The 22,498-nt window shown below is 40.6% G+C and overlaps 1 protein-coding gene and 1 pseudogene across 8 annotated transcripts in view; one reads left to right on the forward strand and one right to left on the reverse strand.

Moving 5' to 3' along the window:
* Positions 1-5,719: 5,719 nt before the first annotated feature.
* On the reverse strand, positions 5,720-5,814 carry LOC125482864 (annotated as a pseudogene).
* Positions 5,815-6,752: 938 nt separating this feature from the next.
* elp1 (elongator acetyltransferase complex subunit 1) overlaps positions 6,753-22,498 on the forward strand; it is a 50,259-nt gene continuing 34,513 nt past the window's right edge. Inside the window, exons 1-9 of one of the 8 annotated variants that reach the window (XM_048595217.1) lie at positions 6,753-6,847; positions 8,813-8,970; positions 10,166-10,318; positions 11,326-11,407; positions 13,585-13,665; positions 14,824-14,909; positions 15,400-15,499; positions 17,492-17,582; positions 21,405-21,528. In XM_048595217.1, the coding sequence (XP_048451174.1) occupies positions 8,821-8,970; positions 10,166-10,318; positions 11,326-11,407; positions 13,585-13,665; positions 14,824-14,909; positions 15,400-15,499; positions 17,492-17,582; positions 21,405-21,528 (867 nt within the window). In that variant the 5' untranslated portion in view covers positions 6,753-6,847; positions 8,813-8,820. The other 7 variants (XM_048595220.1, XM_048595215.1, XM_048595214.1 and 4 more) reach the window with 7 other exon arrangements.

Consider the following 22,498-nt stretch of genomic DNA (forward strand, 5'->3'; position numbering starts at 1 on the left):
TCTGCACCTTGTTGTCTCGGATTCTCCAGCATCTGCAGTTCCTACTATCTCTGGCATCTGAACATGTTGGTTTCCATCTTCTAAATTAAAGCAAAGCTCCTGGGACTTCAAGACTGAAAAATCTTCCATTATGATTCTGAAACTTCCTGTCAACTTCTCTCCATTCCTTTAAGTCTCTGTTTTTATTATGTACACTGTTTATTTATATTTTTCCCTTACTTTGGTGCAAAAATATTAAACCTGCTCCTGTTTTTCAAAAAAAGCTCCATAAACATTTTCAACAAAAATAATCTAGCTATGCTCCTTTCTGCCTATAGAATTGTAGCACATTGCTTTGTTACTGATGAAAGTCTGAAGCTTTCTAATGTTGTGCAAGAACCTCCGATAATGTTGTCAGATTCTTGTGTCCGGTTCTTGCATATTTGAGTACAAGTCAAGTATAAACTGATGGTATTCTTCCTTGCCTGGACAACAATAATAGCAACAACAACTTGCATTTATATAGTTCTCTCAATTTTGAAACAGCATTTCATAGAGTATTATGAGACAAAAGTTTATATTAAGCTTACACAAACCTATTAGGGCATTTGACCAAAAGCTTGGACAAAGTGTCTGGTTTTATGAAGTTTCCTAAAAAAGGAGAGAAAGACAGAGAGAGAGATAGGTTTAGAGGCAGACTTTCAGAACTTACAGCCCAGATAGCTGCAAGCAGGGCCTTCAATGGCTGGGAAAAGAACATTAAAGATGGACAAGTGGTCACAATTGGAAGACTGCAGATATCTTAGCGAGGTGGCAGAAAATATAGATCACAAAGAGGGGAAAGGACACAGCCGTACAAGAATCTGAAAATAAAGATGTGAATTTTTACAATATGCGGTTGCCAGACCAATATAATCATTGCTGTCATCACTCACTCGAAATGAAGATGCTGTTTTCCAGGTTTAATGAGTTGTGGATCATTGGGTAAATCAACAGGCCAAGCCTGGAGCCAGGGGTCCTTGGATGTAAAACAGAAGGGTTGCCCTGAGGAAGAGGGTGGTCTTCATCTAGGGTTCTGCTACCTCTCTGCTTCATTTAGGCAACTTGTCTGTATTAGAGTCTAAGTGGTCAGTCTCCAAATGGATTACAACTTGTTGGATGAGACGTCACCACATGGTTCATTTGCACTAAGTCACTTCCATACACCAATGCCAATTTGTCACCTTTTCAATGAGACCTTTAGAGTGTCCTCTTCAGGAGGACAAAGAAAATATCTTGAGTTTGAGTGCCATCTTTTGGTATAAAAAGAGGATCTACTTTGGAAGCCTTTTACTTGGCATACATTATGTTTGCAATTATGGAGCAATTGAATTCAGTGAAGATGCTGGAGTTTGCTTATCTCTTTTTACTTAGAATAGAAGGCACAGAATCCCTACAGTGTGGAAACAGGCCCTTTGGCCTGACAAGTCCACACTGACCCTTGCAGAATCCCACCCAGACCCATCCCCCTATAGCCCACCAAATCTACACATCCCTGAACACTATGGGAAATTTAGCATGGCCATTCCACCTAACCTGCACATCTTTGGACTGTGGGAAGAAACCAGAGCACCCAGAGGAAACCCACGCAGACACGGGGAGAATGTGCAAACTCCACACAGACAGTCACCCGAAGGTGGCATTGAACCCAGGTCCCTGGCGCTGTGAGGCAGCAATGCTAACCACTGACCCACTGTGCCGCCCCCTTTGAGTGTTCTGTGGAGACAGTGCTGGTGGAAGTTCTCCAGCATCCAGTTGATTGGTGACTCAAGTTTCACTGCCACATAGAAGACTAGTAACGGCCACAGCATTGCAGACCAACATAAGTCAGTCGTGCAGGGGTGATGGATGATCAAGACTTTACGAAAACAGCTGCAGAATTATTGATGTGCTCAAGTTTATCCTAAGAATTCACAAAATTTCTTGTGAATGAGCAAATCTAATTGGTGCATTTTAACTGATCCATCCAAAAAGACCCTTCAAATCCCAAGTTCACAGCATCTAGATCATTCTTACATGATTCCAGGATTTTGCTTCCACTACATTAAGTAGAAGTTTAATGCACATTTGATCAAAAGCAAACCACTGAAGATATTGGACCTCTGAAATAAAAGTTGGAAATATTGAAAATGCTCAGCCTGTCTCTCCACAACTGCTGCTTGATCTGATGATGGTTTGCAGTATTTACTGTTTTACAAGAAAGAAAGTCTTGCATTTTAATAGCATCCTTCACAACCTTCGGATATTCCAAAATATTTTGCAGTCAGTAAGTATTTTGACATAATCACTGCTGGAATGTCAGAAATGTGGTCACAAATTGCACACAAAATCTCACAAATAGCAATCACTGATCCAATAACTTGTTTTGAGTAATGCTTCCTGAAGAATTCCCCTGTTTTTCTTTGAAATAGTGTCAAAGATTTTTTTTTGCATCCACATTTGAAAACTGACAAGGCTGCAGTCTAATCTGAAAGCTGGCACCTTTAACAGTGCAGCAATCCTTCAGTGACCTTAAGTGACTAATATTAAAACATACAAAATAGTGTGCAGCAAAAGTGCGGTCTCGACAATATCATAATGACCAGGGTAACACGACTGTACATTTTTCACATACCTATCACCATACCCAACTCACAGCCTCAATTCCAAAATACAACAAAACCTATGTGATCTCCTCAGGCACCCTTAACATTGAAGCACTCCCTCAGTACAGTCCCAGGAGTGTTTTCTCGGATCTTGAGCTTAAATCACTGGTGTAGACCTTGAACTCACAGCCTTACTTCACTAACTGTGTGAAGAACTGCTGAACATCAGTTTCTACTTTATCATTTACTTGATTAAAACAGCAGCTTCTCCTTTACATTCTCTCCAAAACTCTAATACTGTACCTCCCCATTCACAGATTCAGGCTGGAGTCAACCCACAAGGCAAGGTCCTGTTGCCTGTATCTCCCTCTTCTGTGGTCTTAACCACACCCGAGCAGCTCTAGAAAGGGAGCACACTGGTACACTTGATATCCTACAGGGACTGGAGTACATAACATAAGGTTATCAACAATCTCATTTAAGTTTTATAGATTTTCCTTTGGTATTGTTGTTGCATTCTTTATACATTGTGCCTCATTGAAAGGCAGGAAGGGTACAGTGGATTGTGACTGGGGACACCCACCCTATCAAGTCCCCTCAGAATCTTTTATGATTCAATATGATCACTTAGTCACAGAGTCATAGAGATATGCAGCATGAAAACAAACCCTTCAGTCCAACTCGTCAATGCCAAACAGATATCCTATATAAATCTAGTCCCATTTGCCAGCATTTGGTTCATATCCCTCTAAACTCTTCCTATTCATAAACCCATCCAGATGCCTCTTAAATGTTGTAATTGTACCAGCCTCCATGACCTCCTCTGGCAGCTCATTCCATATACGCACCAACCTCTGCATAAAAAGTTGCCCTCAGGTCCCTTTTAAATCTTTTCCCGTTCACCTTAAACCTGTGCCCTCTATTTTTGGACTCCCCTACCCTGGGGAAAAGACCGAGGTATTCATCTTATCTATGCCCTCATGATTTTGCAAACTTCTATAAGGTCACTCCTCAACTTCTGACGCTCCAGAAAAATAGCCCCAGCCTATTCAGCCTCTCCCAATTGCTCAAACCTTCTAACACTGGCAACAACCTTGTAACTCTTTTCTGCACCCTTTCAAGTATCACAACATCCTTCCTATAACAAGGAGACCAGAATTGCACACAGCATTCCAAAAGTGGCCTAACCAATGTCCTGTACAGCTGTAACGTGACCTCCCAACTCCTTTACTCAATGCACTGACCAATAAAGGCAAGCATACCAAACACCTTCTTCACTATCCAATCTACCTGCAACTCTACTTTCAAGGAACTATGAACCCAAACTCCAAGGTCTCTTTGTTCAGCAACACTCTCCAGGACCTTAACTTTAAGTGTATAAGTCCTGCCCTGATTTACCTTTCCAAAATGTAGCACTTCACATTTATCTAAATTAAACTCCATCTGCCATTCCTCAGCTCACTGGCCCATCCGATCGAGATCCCATTGTACTCTGAGGTAACCTTCTTTGCTGTCCACTACACCACCAATTTTGGTGCCGTCAGTAAACTTGCTATCCATACCTCTTATGTTCATGTCCAGATCATTTATATAAACGACAAAAAGGAGAGGACCCAGCACCGATCCTTGTGGCACACCGCTGATCACAAGCCTCCAGTCTGAAAAGCAACCCTCCACCACCACCCTCTGACTTCTACTTTTGAGCCAGTTCTGTATCCAAATTGCTAACTCTCCCTGTATTCCAAATGATTTAACCTTGCTAACCAGTCTACCATGAGGAACTTTGTCGAACGCATTACTGAAGTCCATATAGATCACATCCACTCCTCTGTCCTCATCAATTCTCTTTGTGACTTCTTCAGAAAACTCAATCAAGTTAATGAGACATGATTTCCCACATACAAAGCCATGTTGACAATCCCTAATCATTTCCTGCCTTTCCAAGTGCGTATAAATCCTGTCCCTCAGGATTCCTCCACAGCTTGCCCACCAGCAATATCAGGCTTACCAGCCTATAATTCCCTGGCTTTTCCTTCCCACCTTTCTTAAATAGTGGCACAACGTTAGCCAACCTCCAGTCTTCCAGCACCTCACCTGTGGCTATCGATGATACAAAATATCTCAGCAAGGGGCCCAGCAATCTCTTCCTTAGCTTCCCACAGAGTTCTAGGGTACACCTGATCATGTCCTGGGGATTTATCCACCTTTGTGCGTTTTAAGACGTTCAGCACCTCCTCCTCTGTATTATGGACATTTTTCAAGACGTCACTATTTATTTCCTCACATTCTCTATCTTCCATATCCTTCTCCATAGTAAACATTGATGCAAAATGTTAATTTAGTATCTCTCCTATCTCTTGTGGTTCCACACGTAGATGGCCTTGCTGATCTTTAAGGGGCCTTACTCTCTCCCTAGTTACCCTTTTGTCCTTAATGTATTTGTAGAATCCCTTTGGATTCTCCTTAACCCTAATTGCCAAAGCTATTTCATGTTCCCCTTTTGCCCTTGTAATTTCCCTCTTTTGTATACCCCTACTGCTGCCGTTATACTCTTCTAAGGATTCACTCAATCCCTGCTTCTCATTCTTCAAAACTCCATTGGGTATAGACCCAAACTATTAAAACTTGTTTCATAAGATAAACCCCTATATCCGGAATGAGTTGACTGAACATTCTCATGTTATTATATTCTTTTACAAATAGGTTACCAAACAGTTCACAGTACTCCAGACATGATCCTACCCTGCACAGCTGCAGCAAAACTTCATTACTTTTATATTCGATTTCTCTTCTAAACTATCCCACAATACTTTCTTTCATAGAATCCCTACAGTGTGGAAACAGGCCCTTCGGCCCAACAAGTCCACACTGACCCTCAGAGCATCCCACTCGGACCCATCCCCCTATAACCTACCTAATCTACACATTCCTGAACACTACGGGCAATTTAGCATGGCCAATCCACCTAGCCTGCAATATCTTTGGACTGTGGGAGGAAACCCAGGCCGACACAGGGAGAATATGCAAACGCCACACAGATAGTCGCCTGAAGGTGGAATAGAACCTGGGTCTGTGGCACTGTGATGCAGCAGTGCTAACCACTGAGCCACCCAACAAAAAATATGGAATGCTTCACAAATTTGCATGTCATCCTTGCTCAGGGGCCATGCTCTGTATTGTTCCAAATTTTAGTACATGTGCTGCGAAACAAGTTGGAGATCTTGTGAAGAGATCTCTGTAGCTTTTCAGCTCTGATCAAATGGCCAAAGTAATGACATCTTATTTTCAGAATGTCACTTTTTAAGAGGTCATTTTGCTCTTCCAAGTTCAAGCACTTTGCCTCGTAAACTGTTTATGGAATTGATATTTATATATCTTAGCAACCACATTTCAAAGGCTTCTATTTTCTTCCACAGATTTTCACATTTTGTATGGATTTCTATTTGCAATTATAATTGCAGCCGACCACTATCCTCAGTCATAATTGCAGCCAGTATAGTAGCATTTCTCAGTTCATTTTATGAATCCACCATTTATGCTCAGTAGCAGCTGTATGTCCAGATACAAAATACACTGCAGATCCTTAGACAGCATCTTCCAAACCCACAGCCACTAACATCCAGAAGAGGGGCAGCAAATACACAGAAACACCACCACATACAAGTTCCCTTCCATGCCACTTGCCATCCTGACTTGGAAATATATTGCTGTTCCTTCAATGTTATGGATCAAAGACCTAGCATTCTGTCTCTAACGGCAATGTGGGTTTACCTGCAGCACATGGACTGCAAGGATTCAAGCAGCTCACTAACACCTTCTCAAAAGCAACAAATACTTCACCAGCCAGAAACACCAGTCCGACAGGTGAATTTAAAAAAGTGACAAAGGTTACTAGCTAACCATTGCTCCCAGATAGAACTACAAACAGGACAGTACAAAATTTCCCAGTCTGCAGCCTGCCAGCATTCCCGGTTATAATTGCAGTCGGTCAGTTTCCCCAGATATGACTGCAGCCAGCCAATTTTCCCCCGATATACTTACAGTGAATGCAGCAGTTCTCAGTTACCAGCCAGCCAAGCACTCAGCTTTCCTAGGCATAATTACAACTAGCACAGAATGCTAGGGTTGCAAAGAGTCCTCCTGAGCTTCAGGGGGCGGTCGATGGGGAGTGAGCGGCAGGTTGTTGTTGGATGAGGTCAGAGGTCAGCCGGATCCAGCATGGACGCGGCGGAGTTGGAGACCGGGTGAAGTTTCGCTGTTGGTTTGAGGGGGAACATTCCCAGTATTTCAGTGGATTGAGAAAGGAGAAGGTGGGAGGAGATTTTTCATCAGGCACTCGGTGTGTTTATGGCTGAAAGCAGCGGCTGGAGTTGATGGAGAGAGAGAGACTCAAAAACCCAGAGTTACTTAATGCTGTGTCTGATCCCACCATATTCCCGTTAATTGAGGGTTGGATGTCCGCCTAGATTGCTGTGCCGCGGGACTGGGGGCACCAGAATTGGTATTATCACCATCACCATCAGTATCAGCACCATCATCTGGCAGAGCCCTGTGGCTCCGAGTGAGTTAGGATCCTGCCCAAATTCTGTAATAAGTGAGCAAATCCGGAAAGAGCCTGAGCCACTGTGGGATTCGGAAGCATCTCTCCGCGGCTGTATAAAAAATGTTTGCTGCTGCTTCTTATTAGGCGGTGCTTCGTGGTCATTACTGACTTCTGAGGTGACTGTTGAGTCCGTACGTGATCTGCAGACTCTGCCTGTGGCCCTTGGAAGGGTTGGGTGCAATGGTTGGAGATTTGCGTATTTCCCCCAACTCCTCGTTTTCATTTCTGCAAGTTTCAAATGAAGCCCCATCGGCGTACTTGGTGCCATCCAAAATACTTTTCTTTCTCTGTTACAAGCCAGGGTCTCCCATGAGTCTACAGGCATGTTTGACATCCTTAAAGTGTTTCTGCTGTAGTCCTGGGAGTCTCCTGCCACGGATTCAGAGTAAAGAAGTTGTTTTGGATGTGAGGCCTACTTAAGACCTGCCCTGCTCTAAAGAGCTGATTTTAAGTGGTTAGCATTTCAATGCAGGTAAAGGTGGCGTGAGAGAGGAATCTGCTGTTGGACTGCTATTCTCGCCACTGGATTTGAAGCATCTTGCAAAGGCACCAGTAGTAGTAGTACTTTGCTACTGCTTTGAGATGCCTGCAGTAGGCTGTTCAAGTTTTTGAAGCAGTTGAGGGCATGGTGATAACTGGTGCCCAATAAACTATTACCTCAGTTTCAGCTTTGTGATCCTGGTTTACAAATACATTTTTCCTCAGTCAGCCAGAGGCTGAACTGGCACATTGGTGTTAACAACTTGCACAGTTAGACCAGTTTAGAGCGTTCAGCTCCAGAATACAACTACTTGCTTCCAACTTTCATTTTTCCCTCCTTTCTACCCTCATTTTCTGTTTCTTCCTTCAGCCCTAATTTATCCAGGTTGCTAACTGACTTATGTGATTTGACCTGATAGTTGGAAGGCTGTATGACTGTGATGGATATGATTCTGGCAATACTTGTCTACATCAGTAGCAAAGAGGGAGGCAATATTACTGAATACCAGCAAGTATGAGCCCAGATTTTGAAAATATTTTCTTTCAGTTCTGGTGATGAGGCCGATTGCAGCAATCTCAATGACCTTAAATAGCACAGACCATGTATCAAACATGGGTCTAGAAAGTAGAAGGAAATTAAAAGTTTATTGGAAAGAAGGAAGATTCTTGTTAATGATGCAGAACTTTGCATGACTTCAGGCCATCCTAATGCACTTTACAGCCAATGAAATACTTTTTTGACGTGCAGGCATTGTTCTAATGTAGGAGATGCAATAGTGAATTTGCACAGAAAATCCACATTTGTGAATTTTGGTCCAAGACACTGAAGTTCAATCTCAATGAGTGCTTTGGATCATCAGGATTTTTGTTTTACATTTTTGGGGTATTTTAATAATCATGGGGACCTGTAGCACAGAGAGGGCCTTTCAGCCATCACACCTATGATGGCTGTTTGGAAAATAAGTTACTCAGTTTCATACCCCTGTACTTTCTCAGCCCTGTTTTAGCCCTGTTAAGCTGTGAATTGTTTGATCATAAATTGCACATTTTACCGTGTCTGAACTATATCACTGATTTAATATGTGAGTTCATGTTTCTCTCTGCTCATTTGAAAAATCCTTCACAGCACCAGCCATGCGGAATCTGAAATTGTTGCGCAGCCTGCATTGCAATAGCTGGCAAGGTCTCGGCAAGCCCCAGTGTCTCACTGTACGGGTGGATACAGGGACGGTGCTGGTGGGATCAGACCTAGGAATCACAGAACTCAATGCACACACTGAGCAGGTACAGGTCACTTGTGAATTTTTATGTGACAATTTTGAACCTTGCGATATCAATTCTTAAAAGAGAAAGCCATTTAGGATATTGTATGTGACAAAGTGATTACTGTGTCTCAGCTGAGACCTCTCACCCATGGATACTTTGTTAATTAATGAATGGTAACACTGCTCTATATTTTAAAATAATTGGGCATTCAGCTGTATAACATGCATTGTTCTGAGGTATATCAGCTGGACAGTGGAGTAAGGGCCAGCATGAAAGGTATGATATATATCAAGACTTGTACTTGTATGACATTTTCTAAACCTTGAGGCATCCCAAAGAGCTTCATAGCCACTGAAGAACTTTTAAAGTGTTTTCTCTTGTTATAATGTAGGAAATGTGACAGTTGATTTACAAACTGCTGAAGCCATTCATTCCAAATTGTCCATGCTGTCTCTTTAAAAGATCTAACCAGTTTGCTTTCTTTGCCGCACCCCCTTCTTCCTCACAACATTTGAGACATTCAAGTCTGCATTGAATTCCCTTTTAAAAATGACTATTGAAGAAAAATATTTTCACTGAAATGGTTGTGAACTTTTGGAATTCCCTATTCCTAGAGAGCTGTGAATGATCAGTCATTGCGTATGTGTATTCAAGACACATGTTGGTAGAATTTGTGTGTCCTGATGGGAAGAAGGGATATGGGGATAGTGGAGAGTTGAGATAGAAGATTAGCCATGATATCTTTGAATGGCAAAGTTGGTCCATGTGTTCTAAGCCCCTTCCTCCTTGTGTTCTTGAATTCTTATGAGATCAGTGTATACCAGCCGAAGTGAGGCAACAGTGGGTTTGTGAAAAAAATTGTTTTTGCAGAATAGGGAGTTTACTTAGCCAGAATGCAAAGCAGCAGAGAAAGAGCTCCATCTCTGGGATTGAATGTCTTACTCCAAGAAGCAGCTCACTTTCCCAGTCTTATAGTTATTGAGTAAAGTACTTTGCGTATGTTGATTTTTTTTTTAGAAAATGATGACCACAATGACTGTTTTGAAAATAAGCATGCCTATAAAAGAGGCAACTGATGTCAAGTAACATAAGATCTCTGTCATTTACAGGTTTCACTGTGCTTTTATTTGGTCTGAGTAAGTGAATCAGCCTTGAATTGAAAAGTTTATTCAAGACAACCATGATTCAGGTTCATTGCTTCCTCTCCCTACAGGTAGTCAGAAAAGTATCCCTGGTTGAAGAAGCATTTCTCCCTGAAGATGGCAGTGGGTGTATTGTTGGTATTGAGGACCTGCCAGATCAGGAATCTGTTTGTGTGGCTACTGGATCTGGGGATGTTATACTTTATAATCTAAACTCTAATCAGGTAAAACTCAATGCGATGGTCTTAGGGAAATAATTATTATCTAAAGAATATCTTTATTTATAAACATATTTTTCAGCAACATGAAATTGGTCAGATGATGCCTTGTATTCCATAGAAGTGAAAGGTGCTTCTAGTAGGAAGCAACCATAAAGTATCAACAGCAACACCTTTCATTTATGTCTCACCTTAGATGCACAAAACATTCCAAACTGCTCCATAGGAGCATTGAGAAATTAAATTTGGCACTGCTCCACATAATGAGATCGTGAACAAGTGACCAAAACGTTGGTCAAAGTTTTAAGCAGCATCTTAAAAGGAGCAAAAGAGAAAGGGAGAGGTGAAGAAGTTTAGGTAGGGAATTTCAGAGCTTAGGGCCTGTACAAGTAAAGACATGGTTGCCAATGATGGAGCAGTTAAAATTAGGAATGCGCAAGAAGTGAGAATTGTAGGTGTACAGAGATCTTGGTTGATTGGGCCAGTATTTATTGCCCATCTCTAATTACCCAGAGGGCAGTTGAGAGTCAACCGCATTGCTGTAGGTCTGGAACCGTAAGTAGGGCAGACCAGGTAACAATGATAGATTTCCTTCTCTGAAGGACATGAGTGAACCAGAATTGTTTTTTACAACAATCGATGGTGAGATTGTGCCAACTTTAGTTGCGGTTAGGCCAGCTTTTTACTTCATACTTTTTCACCTTCTGCCATGGTGAGATTCAAACCCATGTCCCCAGAAGGTTAACCTGGGATTCTGAATAACAAACCCAGTGATATTACCAATATATCACCATCTTCCATTACTTGGTATGATACGTGATATGGGCAATATAGATTTGTATGAACTCAGAATCTTAAGAGGTTGAGGAGCAAGTGGCTTCTCATGCTCCGGGCTTCGGGTTAAAGTGTAAAGTGTGGTTCTGGAGTGGATATGAAAGAGAGTGAGAAAGTATATAATGATGTAGTTAACAGAAGTATTGTGGTTAATTGTAAATTTCTGTCATTACCTCTAGCTAGAATGTGTTGGCAGTGTTGACAGTGGGCTGACTGGGATGAGCTGGAGTCCAGACCAGGAACTTGTTGTGTTAACTACAGGTATGTGTCGATCTGAAGGGGAACGGGATTAAGCAAATAGCTTTTTTTGAAGATACTGCTGATATATATTGTGAATGGCTCTATGTCTCACCTGTAAAATCCTACGAAAGCTCTACCTCTCTTTTCCCTCTTTGTAAGGATTGTTTAGGGAAGTGTTGTGTGCATTGTGTTGTGTTCCTGTATCTGAACCAGAAGGCCCAGGTTCAAATCTCTCCTCAGGACATGATGGCTGAAGAAGGTGCATTCATAACATGGTGAAACTGGTTAAAAATCAACCTGGAAGATCCTCCCAATATATGCCGATGACATACGGTAAAAGTGGGAGAGATTCTTGGTCAGCCATTTGATGGAAGGAACTACTATTGTTATATATGGCTCCAGGCTACAGCATTTATGTAAATGTGCATGTACCCACCGCAACTCAAGATTCTCAGGTTGGGGAAGTGGGGTGGGTGCTGTTCTCCTTAGTTAACTGGATGGCCAGTGTGGGTTAGATTGTGCCAACAGCACATGATTTGATCCCCGTTCTAGCTGGGATGGATTGAGGAAACGTTTGTGGACAGGGTTCCTGAGCTTGGAGCCTATGCATCTGAAGGCAAGGCTACCGCTGATAGAATGAATAATACTGAGCACGGGTAAGAAGCCGGAATTGGAAGAGTGCAGATATCTTAGAACTTGTAGGACCAGTCAAGGTGTGAGATGTTGAGGTGAGATCTAAAGATGTGAAGAGACCAAGACAAAGGTTTCAATTCGTACCCATCATTCTTAATTGGGGTGTAAGGCCGATGGATGTGCATTAACATAATTGATTTTTAAAGTTTAGCTGCATAATAAAACGTTTTGTATCTGTAAGAGTTCCTCCTGCATTACTAAGTAGCCCATGCTAACTGCAATCTGATTATTTGGGTTTGTGACCAGCAAGGAATCCAGGAAAAATGGAACTCCCGCTAATTTTATCTTGGTGGCCAGTCCCACGAGCAAGTTCTATGAAATTCCACTCTTGTTAATTCTGTGTGCACTTCTTGTAGCTGAAACCATCTGGTCTCACCAGTTCCTTGCTCCTACCAGCTTAACTGTTATTTCTGCTGTGTAGCCAGTGGAATTTGCTGTTGCCGGAGGGATGGGGAGGCCTTGAGCACCTTTAACAATCTCCAGCAGTACATCAGTAATATCAGAGAATGATCCTTAACTTCTGCAGCCCCTTGTCCCTCATTCCCATTGGTGATGCTGCAAACCGTGTCAAGAAGATGCGCCAGTTGTTTTTTTTTAAATTTCTTGTGCCATAGCCCCTCTAGGGCTAGGGAAAGGTTCAGCCAGGTTTCTGACCCCATGATCTCCCCTCTCCTGAAATTTGAGTACAAGTGAGAGAATGTTGGGTGAGGATATAATTGGTCTTGGTTATAGTGCCTTTCACATTTCAACGGCGTTTCAAAATTGGCACCGCTTACTTTGTATATTGGAAAGGTTAGGTACCAAAGGGATCCTGCAGTGTCATGAGACATATTCCTGTATGAGGAAACGAGGTAAAAATTGTTCAGGTGGGGAATTCATGAAACTAAGCTTAATATATAAGTAAGTTCCTGATCCATTGGCTGTTTCCCAGAATCTTTACTGTCTTCTGCAGTGATTCATTTTTCTACAACTCTTCAAAGAGCCTTCCTGAAGAATCAGTCAGTCCTCACTACCACCTCCTGGATGCTATTTCACAAATAAAATGTCTGTACATCCAGCTTCATTGCTTCTATCTCATGACTCTCCTTGCGCCAGTACACAAGAACATTCTGTTCACTTGCATGTTCTGGACCAGATTCCCTTTAAGTCTATGTCACTCCAGAAAACCAAATCAAAGACACATCCTGATTGAAACACCTTTTGATATTCCTAAAAATGCTTTGCAGTTAAAAACACAACACAACACAACACAAATGCTGTGTGAAATAATCTTCCTGGAGTGAGATACTTCCACTGCAATGGTAGCAAAAACACAAACAAATACATGCAGCATTTCAAACCTAGTTCATTCAGTTCTGTAGAAACAAAAACTCCATCTTCAGAAAGCACCATTGTTTTGAGTATTTCTGTTACAAAGCAGCAAGTGAAGTGAAAACATTGCTTTAACTGTGCACCTTATTCTGGCAAAAGACCATAGCAATGAGTGAAATTTATTGCTTTTGTAGGGCAGGAGACCATAATAATGATGACCAAAGACTTTGATCCAATTACTGAAGTCAAAATCCACCAGGATAACTTTGGTGAAGGTGAGTGAGCTGTCTTGTTTCATAAGTACCTTTTAAGCCCTATCTTTCTTTGTGAAATTCCAATATGAACACCCAGTCATTTGTAAGCTCCCCTGCTAAGATTTTGTGAATAATCAAAGAACACATTTCTGTCAGAATAAACTGAACTACATTCAAACTGTTGTGTTAGAAGAAGGTTTGCAATAACTTGTTCAGATTTTATTCTACTTCCTGTCAGAAACCTACTGTAGTTTACAAATATTATTTTTCCATCACTGTTACCCACTGTTTTGCTGTGTCATGGTTCTCTGTGGGTTAAGATCCAAATTTGAATTTGATATGTGCACAGGATAAGGAAAGACTATCGTGCTAATATTAACCCACCCTGTTTCTTACTGAATCCATTCCCCAGTACACTGCTTTTCTGAACTTTCTCCCTACACCACCTAAGGAAGAAGGACAGCCATAGACAATTCAGGAAATGTGTCAAAAAATTCTTTCTGATCTCTTAAACATGATCAAGCAAGTTCCTGATCCATTGGCTATTTCCCAGAATCATTACTGTCTTCTGTAGTGATTTCATTTTTCTCCAACTGCTTCAGATACCTTCCTGAAGAGCTCACGATCAATCCTTGCTGTCACCGCCTGGAGGATATCCTATGACTCTCCTTGCGCCAGTACACAAGAACATTCTATTCACTTGCATGTTCTTGACCAGATTCCCTTTAAATCTATGCCACTCCAGAAAACCAAATCAAAGACACAGTGCACATCTTCGCACTTTATGTGACACAAGTCTAATGGTCTGAAATTCTCCTTCTGTGCTTTATCATAGTTCAGTGACAATTATGACAAGAATTATTCTTGTTGCCCATTTTAGTATATATTCTACAGCCAATTTCAAAAGGGGGAATAATCTCTGATTACTGTGCCAAACTTCCATATAGCTCTTGCTGATCTTAGTAGATACTCAAAGACCCACTCTGTGCTTTTCTCTTCTGTAAAAGTATGGTATCTGACACACGCAAGAAAGGAACAGCGAGAGATAATCAATGCCTTTATCTTGGTTTTGTTTTTAAAACCTAACAGAAAAATAAAATTGTAATGTCTTATTTCCAACAAGCAGTTTTGTTGAACATGCATAGAAAATGTGCCTATAATTTGTGTTTTACTCTACAGGAGAATTTATCACTGTCGGTTGGGGGAAGAAGGAGACACAGTTCCATGGCACCGAGGGTAAAGAAGCAGCTCGCTGTAAGCCAACAGTGAGTTACATGTTGAATTTTTATACCTAGTCATTTGTCTAGGCATAAAGGCATCAAGGGATATGGAGAGAAAGTGGGAATATGGGATAGAGGATCAACCATGATCATATTAAATGATGGAATAGGCTCAAAGGGCTGAATAGCCTACTCCTGCACCTAATTTCAATATTTCTATGTCCCTTGTACAGTTCATGTTCAACTGAGTTAATTGCTGTGAACAATTTATTTATTTAGCTGCTGGTTGAACATGTTTTCCTGTTTTATCTTGGGGGCAAAGTAGTGCACTGCGACCCTCAACTCCTAACTCAGCACAGACTAGGTGTCAAACCTAGACATTTACTGCTGTGAATGTCTCAGCTACTCACTGCCTTGAACAACCAAGTTAGAGGACTTTAACCATTCTAGTCCTTCATGTGTTTTGGAATAGTATGTATTGCCTTCAGAAATATGTTATAGTTCTGATCATGGAATTGCTTATTCTCTTTACTAGGAAATTCAAGCAGCATTTCCTTGGGATGATCGGAGGTCACGTGTGACCTGGCGAGGAGATGGACAGCTGTTTGCAATCAGTGCCATTTGTCCTGTGACTGGTATGTATCTGACTTCAATTTTGACATTTGATCAAAGGAAATGAATCACTTGCACAGTTTCTAGAGTACCTTGCAATCGGACTTTTTTGTAATGCTGCATGTCTGTGCACGAAAATTGATTCCATCTTGTCTTGCAAGCAATGGGCTACTTCCAGCCATTTGAGAGATCTGAGTCCAAATTATGAGATGTATTTATATACTAAAAGGAGAAATGATTCCAGATAGAGTGGTGTCTGATCTACGCCAACCTATCAGAGTCCTAAGGTCGTTTTTCACCTTCTCCTAATTTTTCTTAATACGAATGGATGTGTCCTGTATTTTCATAATTTGTATATGTGTGATATCAGTTCAAAATCATCCAAGTGAGGGAATAAATTAATCAATGATGATGGATGTGCCTGGTGCATGACATTGGATGTACGTGACTAGAACATTTAGTTGGCTGCTAAACAAAATCTTCCCTTGTATGCCCTTGCTGCAATCTGATGGTATGCTATTGTTGATCATGAAACCCTGAAATCTAGAGCTGCTACTGGATATAATGATCTGAAAGTCAAGCATGGGAATGTTTCTTTGGTTGATGCTTGTCACAATTGTACTAAGGTCTGCATATTTTAATGAGTGGTACCGTTATTCAATAGGATGTGATCGGCATCCATGCTGTGACCCAGTATACTTGTTCTGCACTAATTGTTTCAGCTTTGAATATCTGCTGTTCACCTAATACAGACTCGCATCCTTATAGAATGTCTGAAGACAAACTAGTGCCCAGCCTACTTTGATGGGATGATAGGCAGAGAATCTAGGTTCAGTTGAATCCAAGTTGACACACCAAATGATGGAAATTTGGAACCAACACAACCCACTTTGGCTCTTGGATGATTCAATTCTGAGACTGGCCGTTTGGCAGTACACTGAGGTACCGATAATAATTGCCTAGCCAGCTGGTTCACTGAAGGAAACCAGAGGGTTAAGTTATCCCCAGGGGTGGGAAATGTGGTTTGAGGGGAAACATGCCTGTGCTCTAATATTGGTTTCTTTCTATTGCTTGTCATAGATTCGTGACAACACAGAAGGTGGTTATCCAGCCCATTGAATCTTGTGCAAAGAATGGTCTTCTTCCAACCCCTCTATGAGATTAAAAACCATGACGTGAGATTAATTTGTGTCCAATCAGTTTGAACTCTTTCTCACGTAACCCAAGATAACTTTTGGTCCAAAACTGTAAAGGGTATAGTGATCCTAGCTGTACAGATAGTGGGAAACCAATCACTTTTTTATGTGGCATGATAGAAACTAAATAAACTGCAACAGTTCCTCTGCATACAGCTGAGAATCCCTAAGTCTTGGATGTGCCAGCCTGGATCAAAACTCCCTGGTCTTGGGTAAATGGGATATGTTCCTACAAGGAAAGAATGCCCATTCCCTATGGGGTAAATAGAATTGATAACTCTTCAGTATAATATCTAAGGAATAATGCTGGTCAAACAGAAAATATGTTGTTATTGTTGAAAATTGTTTGTACAGTCAGAATAGGAGCTAATCATTTTCCCTGATGGGAATAGTGTGCTATGGGTAGCAGTTGCTTATCACAGTGCCCTGGGAAACAAATTTTAGAATTAAGGATTCTCACGTAATCTTTGAATCGGTATGTTTGTTTCTAAATAGTTACATCCATTGTGAATTTTAGCAAGTCCTTGCAAAAGTGCAAATTTAGACTGATTCTGCCTGTCCTAATTGGAAAAGAAGGAGAATGCCTTTAGCCTAGATACTTTGATATTTTTATCGCACTAAACATCACTCATTAGAAGATTATACTAATCAGCACTGAACAAGTTTTAGTATATTTACTCTTCTGGATACTGATACCAAATTATTTTAGTCTTTGTTTCCCAACTTCCCATTTTTCAAAAAAATTATGTACAAAAGGGCTTGTATTTTCATAATTTATACATGTCTGATATAATTTCTATTTCTATATTTTTCACGTAGGATCCAGAAAGCTGAGAATATGGAACAGAGAATGTGTGCTTCAGTCAACCAGTGAGTCTGTTAGTGGCCTTGAACAGTCCCTGTGCTGGAAGTGAGTAACTGAAATGAAATTGCACCCTGCTGTTTGTTTGGAAATTTATAGATATTAGTTTGTGGGGTACACTTGCCTTCGCGTGACTAATGCAATTTGGGTAGTAACTTGCTGTAAAATATAACCCAGTGCCAACAACAAACTATTATTACTGCACAAGTCACCCAGCGAGTTCAGACAAGGACAAGATACGCTCTGAGTTGCGAGCTTCCATTTACGTTTTATCACTGCTTGCGGCATACAGATGGAATTTCTATTATCTAACGGAGCTTGCTGGATTTAGTTGCCCTTTACCTCTCTGCAATTGTTAAGAACTTTGTGCATTAATTGCCCATTTATCAGTCCAGAGGGGAAAATCTATACATTATCACATTTCCATGTTTGCCACCTGCAGCCTGATATAAAACAAATCAGAAGAAAACTGAAGTTATACTCAAAGAAAAGGTGAGCTATCATAGTAAGTGCTCCCTTTATTATTATTATTATGCAGGACTGAATTGGAGTCTGAAGGAAACCTTGTCAGCATGAGCTCATGGGGTGAGCCTCAGTTGCTGCCTATTGTATATTGGAAATAGAAAGCACAATCTCCTATGTTTGCTGCCTGTTCATTTTCATGGTTTTAAAAAGTTGGAAACAGTTTTGGTAGAATTTAGCCTATGGAAATAAGACTTGCATGAACATAAACCCTTGCCGGCCTCTGGATATTCCAAATTGCTTTACAGACAATAAAGTACTTTTGATGTTGTATTCACTGCTCTAATATAGGAGGCTAATTTGAGCACCACATATTGATAGCAACAGCAAGGTGATCATAACCACATTACTGTACAATATATTAGGTAATCCAAATGATAGATCAGTACTCAAGTGGATTGTGGACAGTATGGGTAAAGGAGTTATAGGAAGTTTGTGAAGAAGAGATTTGGCCATTATTGAGGATTAGAAACTCTTAAGAAAAAGAACATTGAGAGGATATTTGATTGAGATATTCAAAATTATAAGTGCTCTGGGCAGAGTAGACAAGGAACTGTTCCCATTTGTAGATGAATTTAGAACCAGATAGCACAGATCTAGGGTAATCGACAAAAGAAGCAATGGCAACATGGGGATTTTATTTTCAAGCAGTGGGTGTTTAGGACCTGGAATGCATTGCCTGAGAGCGTGATGGAGGCAAGATGAATGGAGGCTTTCACAAGGGAATTGAATCATTATCTGAAAAAGAAATAAACAAGTCTATAAGATAAAGGCAATGGAGTGGCACTAGGGAATATGCACTTTCAGAGGTTCAGTGCAAACACAACAGGCCAAGTAGCCTCCTCCTTTGCTGTAACTATTTTGATTCTTTAAACACGCTACATAGCTCTAGTAATTAACAGTGCAAGTTTTTTTGACAATAGTGATTACTCTCGATGACTGCCAATTGTCTGCTCGCTCATACAGCAAACTTTGGATCGCCACAATGCCATAATTTACATAGTGGAGATTTTATAGATATTGAATCATTTTAAAAGAAATTTTGTGCTCTTAATCCAAATTTTCTTTTCCTTACTTTATTTCAATTTCTGTACCTTATTTGATGCTAAATCACCATATTTCCTTCCCTGTGATTGCTCTGTTTATTAGTTAATCCTTAAAATTCACTGGTCAGACTATTTGGACAGTTGATCCCTTCATTTGTTCAAATCCTAGATGCCTGGTATCCCCTGCCATGTCTTTATCAAAATGCACAGCAAATTGCTGGACAACATCATTTTCAAGCTGAAGATGCAGGAACCGTCTAACAAAGAGGGCATGCCACGAGATGTTGCAATGAGCAAATTCCACCTCATTACATTTATCAAGTTTCCATCTTATAGGACATGTTTCTTTTAGGAAGAATTCTTCCATAGGACTTTGTAACACCCAAGAAGGGTGTTTATAGTTTCCAAGAGGTCTTTGTTCTCTCTTTTTTTTATCTCTGGCATCTTCTGTATTTCTTTGAACCATTGTCCTGTTGAAATGTTTGTCCAGCAACTCTGTCCCAGGTTTCCAACAATTTTTCTTAGTAGCAAGCTCACAGATGAGATGCTGAGGTGGCTTCTCTTTCTGTGGCGTGCTTATAGAATCATACCATAGTTGCTGCACAGAAGGAGGCCATTTGGTCTATCATGTTATTACTAGCCCTCTGAAGGAACTATTTACCAACTGGCACTCCCCTGCCTTTTCTCAGGTCCTGTAAATCTTTCCATTTCATCCCTTCATTCTATCATATCTTCAAAAGGCATATGTATGTGGCCTATTCTGATGCTGCAGTGTTTGCATTGACTCAGTTGTTTCTTACTTTTCTGTCATGGTTGTGGGCTTCACTTGGAAGGACAGCATTTGTTGTCCATCCTTAAATGCTCTTGAACTGAGTGGGTTACGAGGCCCTTTCAGGGGGCTGTTAAGAAATAACGCATTGGTGTGGGTCTGAAGTTGCATGTAAGCCAGAATGGTTGGTTTCCTTCTCTGATGGTGTTTTTACAAAATCCAATAATACTTTAAATGATCACAACTAGTTTTTTTCATAGTTGTAAATTTGGGAACTGAATTCATAACATCTGCCATGGTGAGATTACCAAAATGCCACCATCTCTCACCCAACTCTGACCTCTGAGTCGGAAGGTTGTAGATTCAAGCCTTGTTCCAGAAATTCCAGTGCATTGTCCAGGCTGAGACTCCCAGTTCAGTGCTGAGGAAATGCTACACTTTTGAGGAACTGGCTTGCAGCTGGGATTTTAAATCAAGGCCAGTCTGCCCTCTCTGATCAATGTAAATTATTTCAAAGAAGAGCAAGAGAGTTCCACCTTATCCTGGCAATTTTTACTATCATCCAGTAACTCCAAAACAGTTTATCTGGCTATTATTTCATTGTTATTTCTGAGGTACTTTCCACCACAATCTAGCTGTTGCATTTTTCTATTCGACAGTGACAATATTTTTAAAAACAGAGCTACTTCATTGACTGTAAAGTGCTTTGGGCCATCCTGAAGTACTATAAAGATATGGATTGTTTTCCTGAGTTTGAAAACTTGACTTACATGAAGATAGGTGAATAACCCTAGCTTTGGATACAATAACTTAGCCCTCTAGAGCACTGCACTATCATGTTTTTCTAAAATCTTTTGCTTCTATACGCTGAAAATTTTGAAGTGAACTATGTTTGCTGCATTTAAATTACTTTAAAAACAACTTGTTAAAAAATCGGATGTGACTTTGGCTCCACGCCATACTCCTACACTTCAATCAGAAGGTTGTAGACTTAAACCTAATTAAAATCGTTAAAACATTAACTTAAACCAAATTTAGGATTGAGATGATGAGGAACCTTTCCTGATAAAATCATCAATGGAAACAAGGAAAGTGCAAGAAAACAGTGTTGAAACACCAGACAAGCCAAGATCTCTTTTGAGGAATGAGCTCAAAGGACTGAATGGTCTGCTCCTATTTCTTACGTAAATGCTCCTCTGTAGTTATTGGTGCATTGTTTGCTGGACTGGTATTAGCACAAGGCTGAGAGGACTGAGAAGTTCTCACTGAACAATGACGTCCACATTCTGAACTCTCTATTGGTCTGACATGTCTAGCCTGGGCTATTCCTTAGAGACCTTCCAGCTGTTGATCAGAGCCACACAATTTCCATAATTAGGGCTGCACATTGCTATTATTCTGTGAGTAGATTGAAAAGATACTTGTTTTTTTTTCCAAAATCTATTTTGTTCTATTTTTAAAGGAAGTAAGTTGTCTGTCCATAAGAAGTCTCAATTTTCTATGGCCGTGACATTTGCGATATTCCATTTCTAGACCGTCAGGAAACCTGATTGCATCCACACAACGAAAGCTTAACAAACATAATGTTGTGTTCTTCGAACAAAACGGTTTATTACATGGAGAATTTTCACTTCCTTTTCATAAAGACCAAGTTAAGGCAAGTACTAAAGCTTCCTTTCTCTCCTTTGAACTTTCGTCTCCTTTCCATTGGTACTTTGTCCAGATGGTCTTTCTTTAGAATTGACTTAGGGCTTAATAGCCTAAATTGGCTTAACGCTCATTTGAAAAACCACTCCTCTCCATGTCCACCCATGTGCAGTGAGGGTAACCCTACAATATAGTCAACCCTAAATATTGTTGAGATTGGGTAACAAGCATGATTGCCTGTTGACATTGTTGCCATCCAGTAACTTGGAAGTGCAATGAATTTATAGCAGTCTCACAGCAAACAATTTATTTACAACAAACGATATCTGTATATTCAACAAGCTGTCTATTTAAACAAGACAGTACAGTGAACAGTTTACACATAAATGGTCTTTACAGACTACAGCAACATCTCTTGATAAAAGCTGAGTGATTTCTCCAGCAAAATCCGGTAAATGGAGGATTGCAACACAAATTATGTACATAAGAACATAAGAACTAGGAGCAGCAGTAGGCCGTCTGGCCCTTCGAGCCTGCTCCGCCATTCAATAAGATCATGGCTGATCCTTTCTTGGACTCAGATCCACTTACCCGCGTTCTCACCGTATCCCTTAATTCCTTTATTGTTCAAAAAAAATCTACCTTTTTTTTAAAAACATTTACTGAAGTAGCGTCAACTACTTCACTGGGCAAGAAATTCCATAGATTAACAACCCTCTGGGTAAAGAAATTCCTTCTCAGTTCAGTCCTAAATCTGCTCCCTCTAATCTTGAGGCTATGCCCTCTTGTCCTAGCTTCACCTGCCAGTGGAAACATCCTCCCTACTTCTATCTTATCTATTCCCTTCATAATTTTATATGTTTCTATAAGATCCCCCCTCAATCTTCTGAATTCCAATGAATATAATCCCAATCTACTCAGTCTCTCGTCATAAGCCAACCCCCTCAACTCCGGAATCAACCTAGTGAACCTCCTTTGCA

This window comes from Rhincodon typus, chromosome 3 (assembly GCF_021869965.1).
Source record: "Rhincodon typus isolate 14 chromosome 3, sRhiTyp1.1, whole genome shotgun sequence".
NCBI classification, from domain to species: domain Eukaryota; kingdom Metazoa; phylum Chordata; class Chondrichthyes; order Orectolobiformes; family Rhincodontidae; genus Rhincodon; species Rhincodon typus.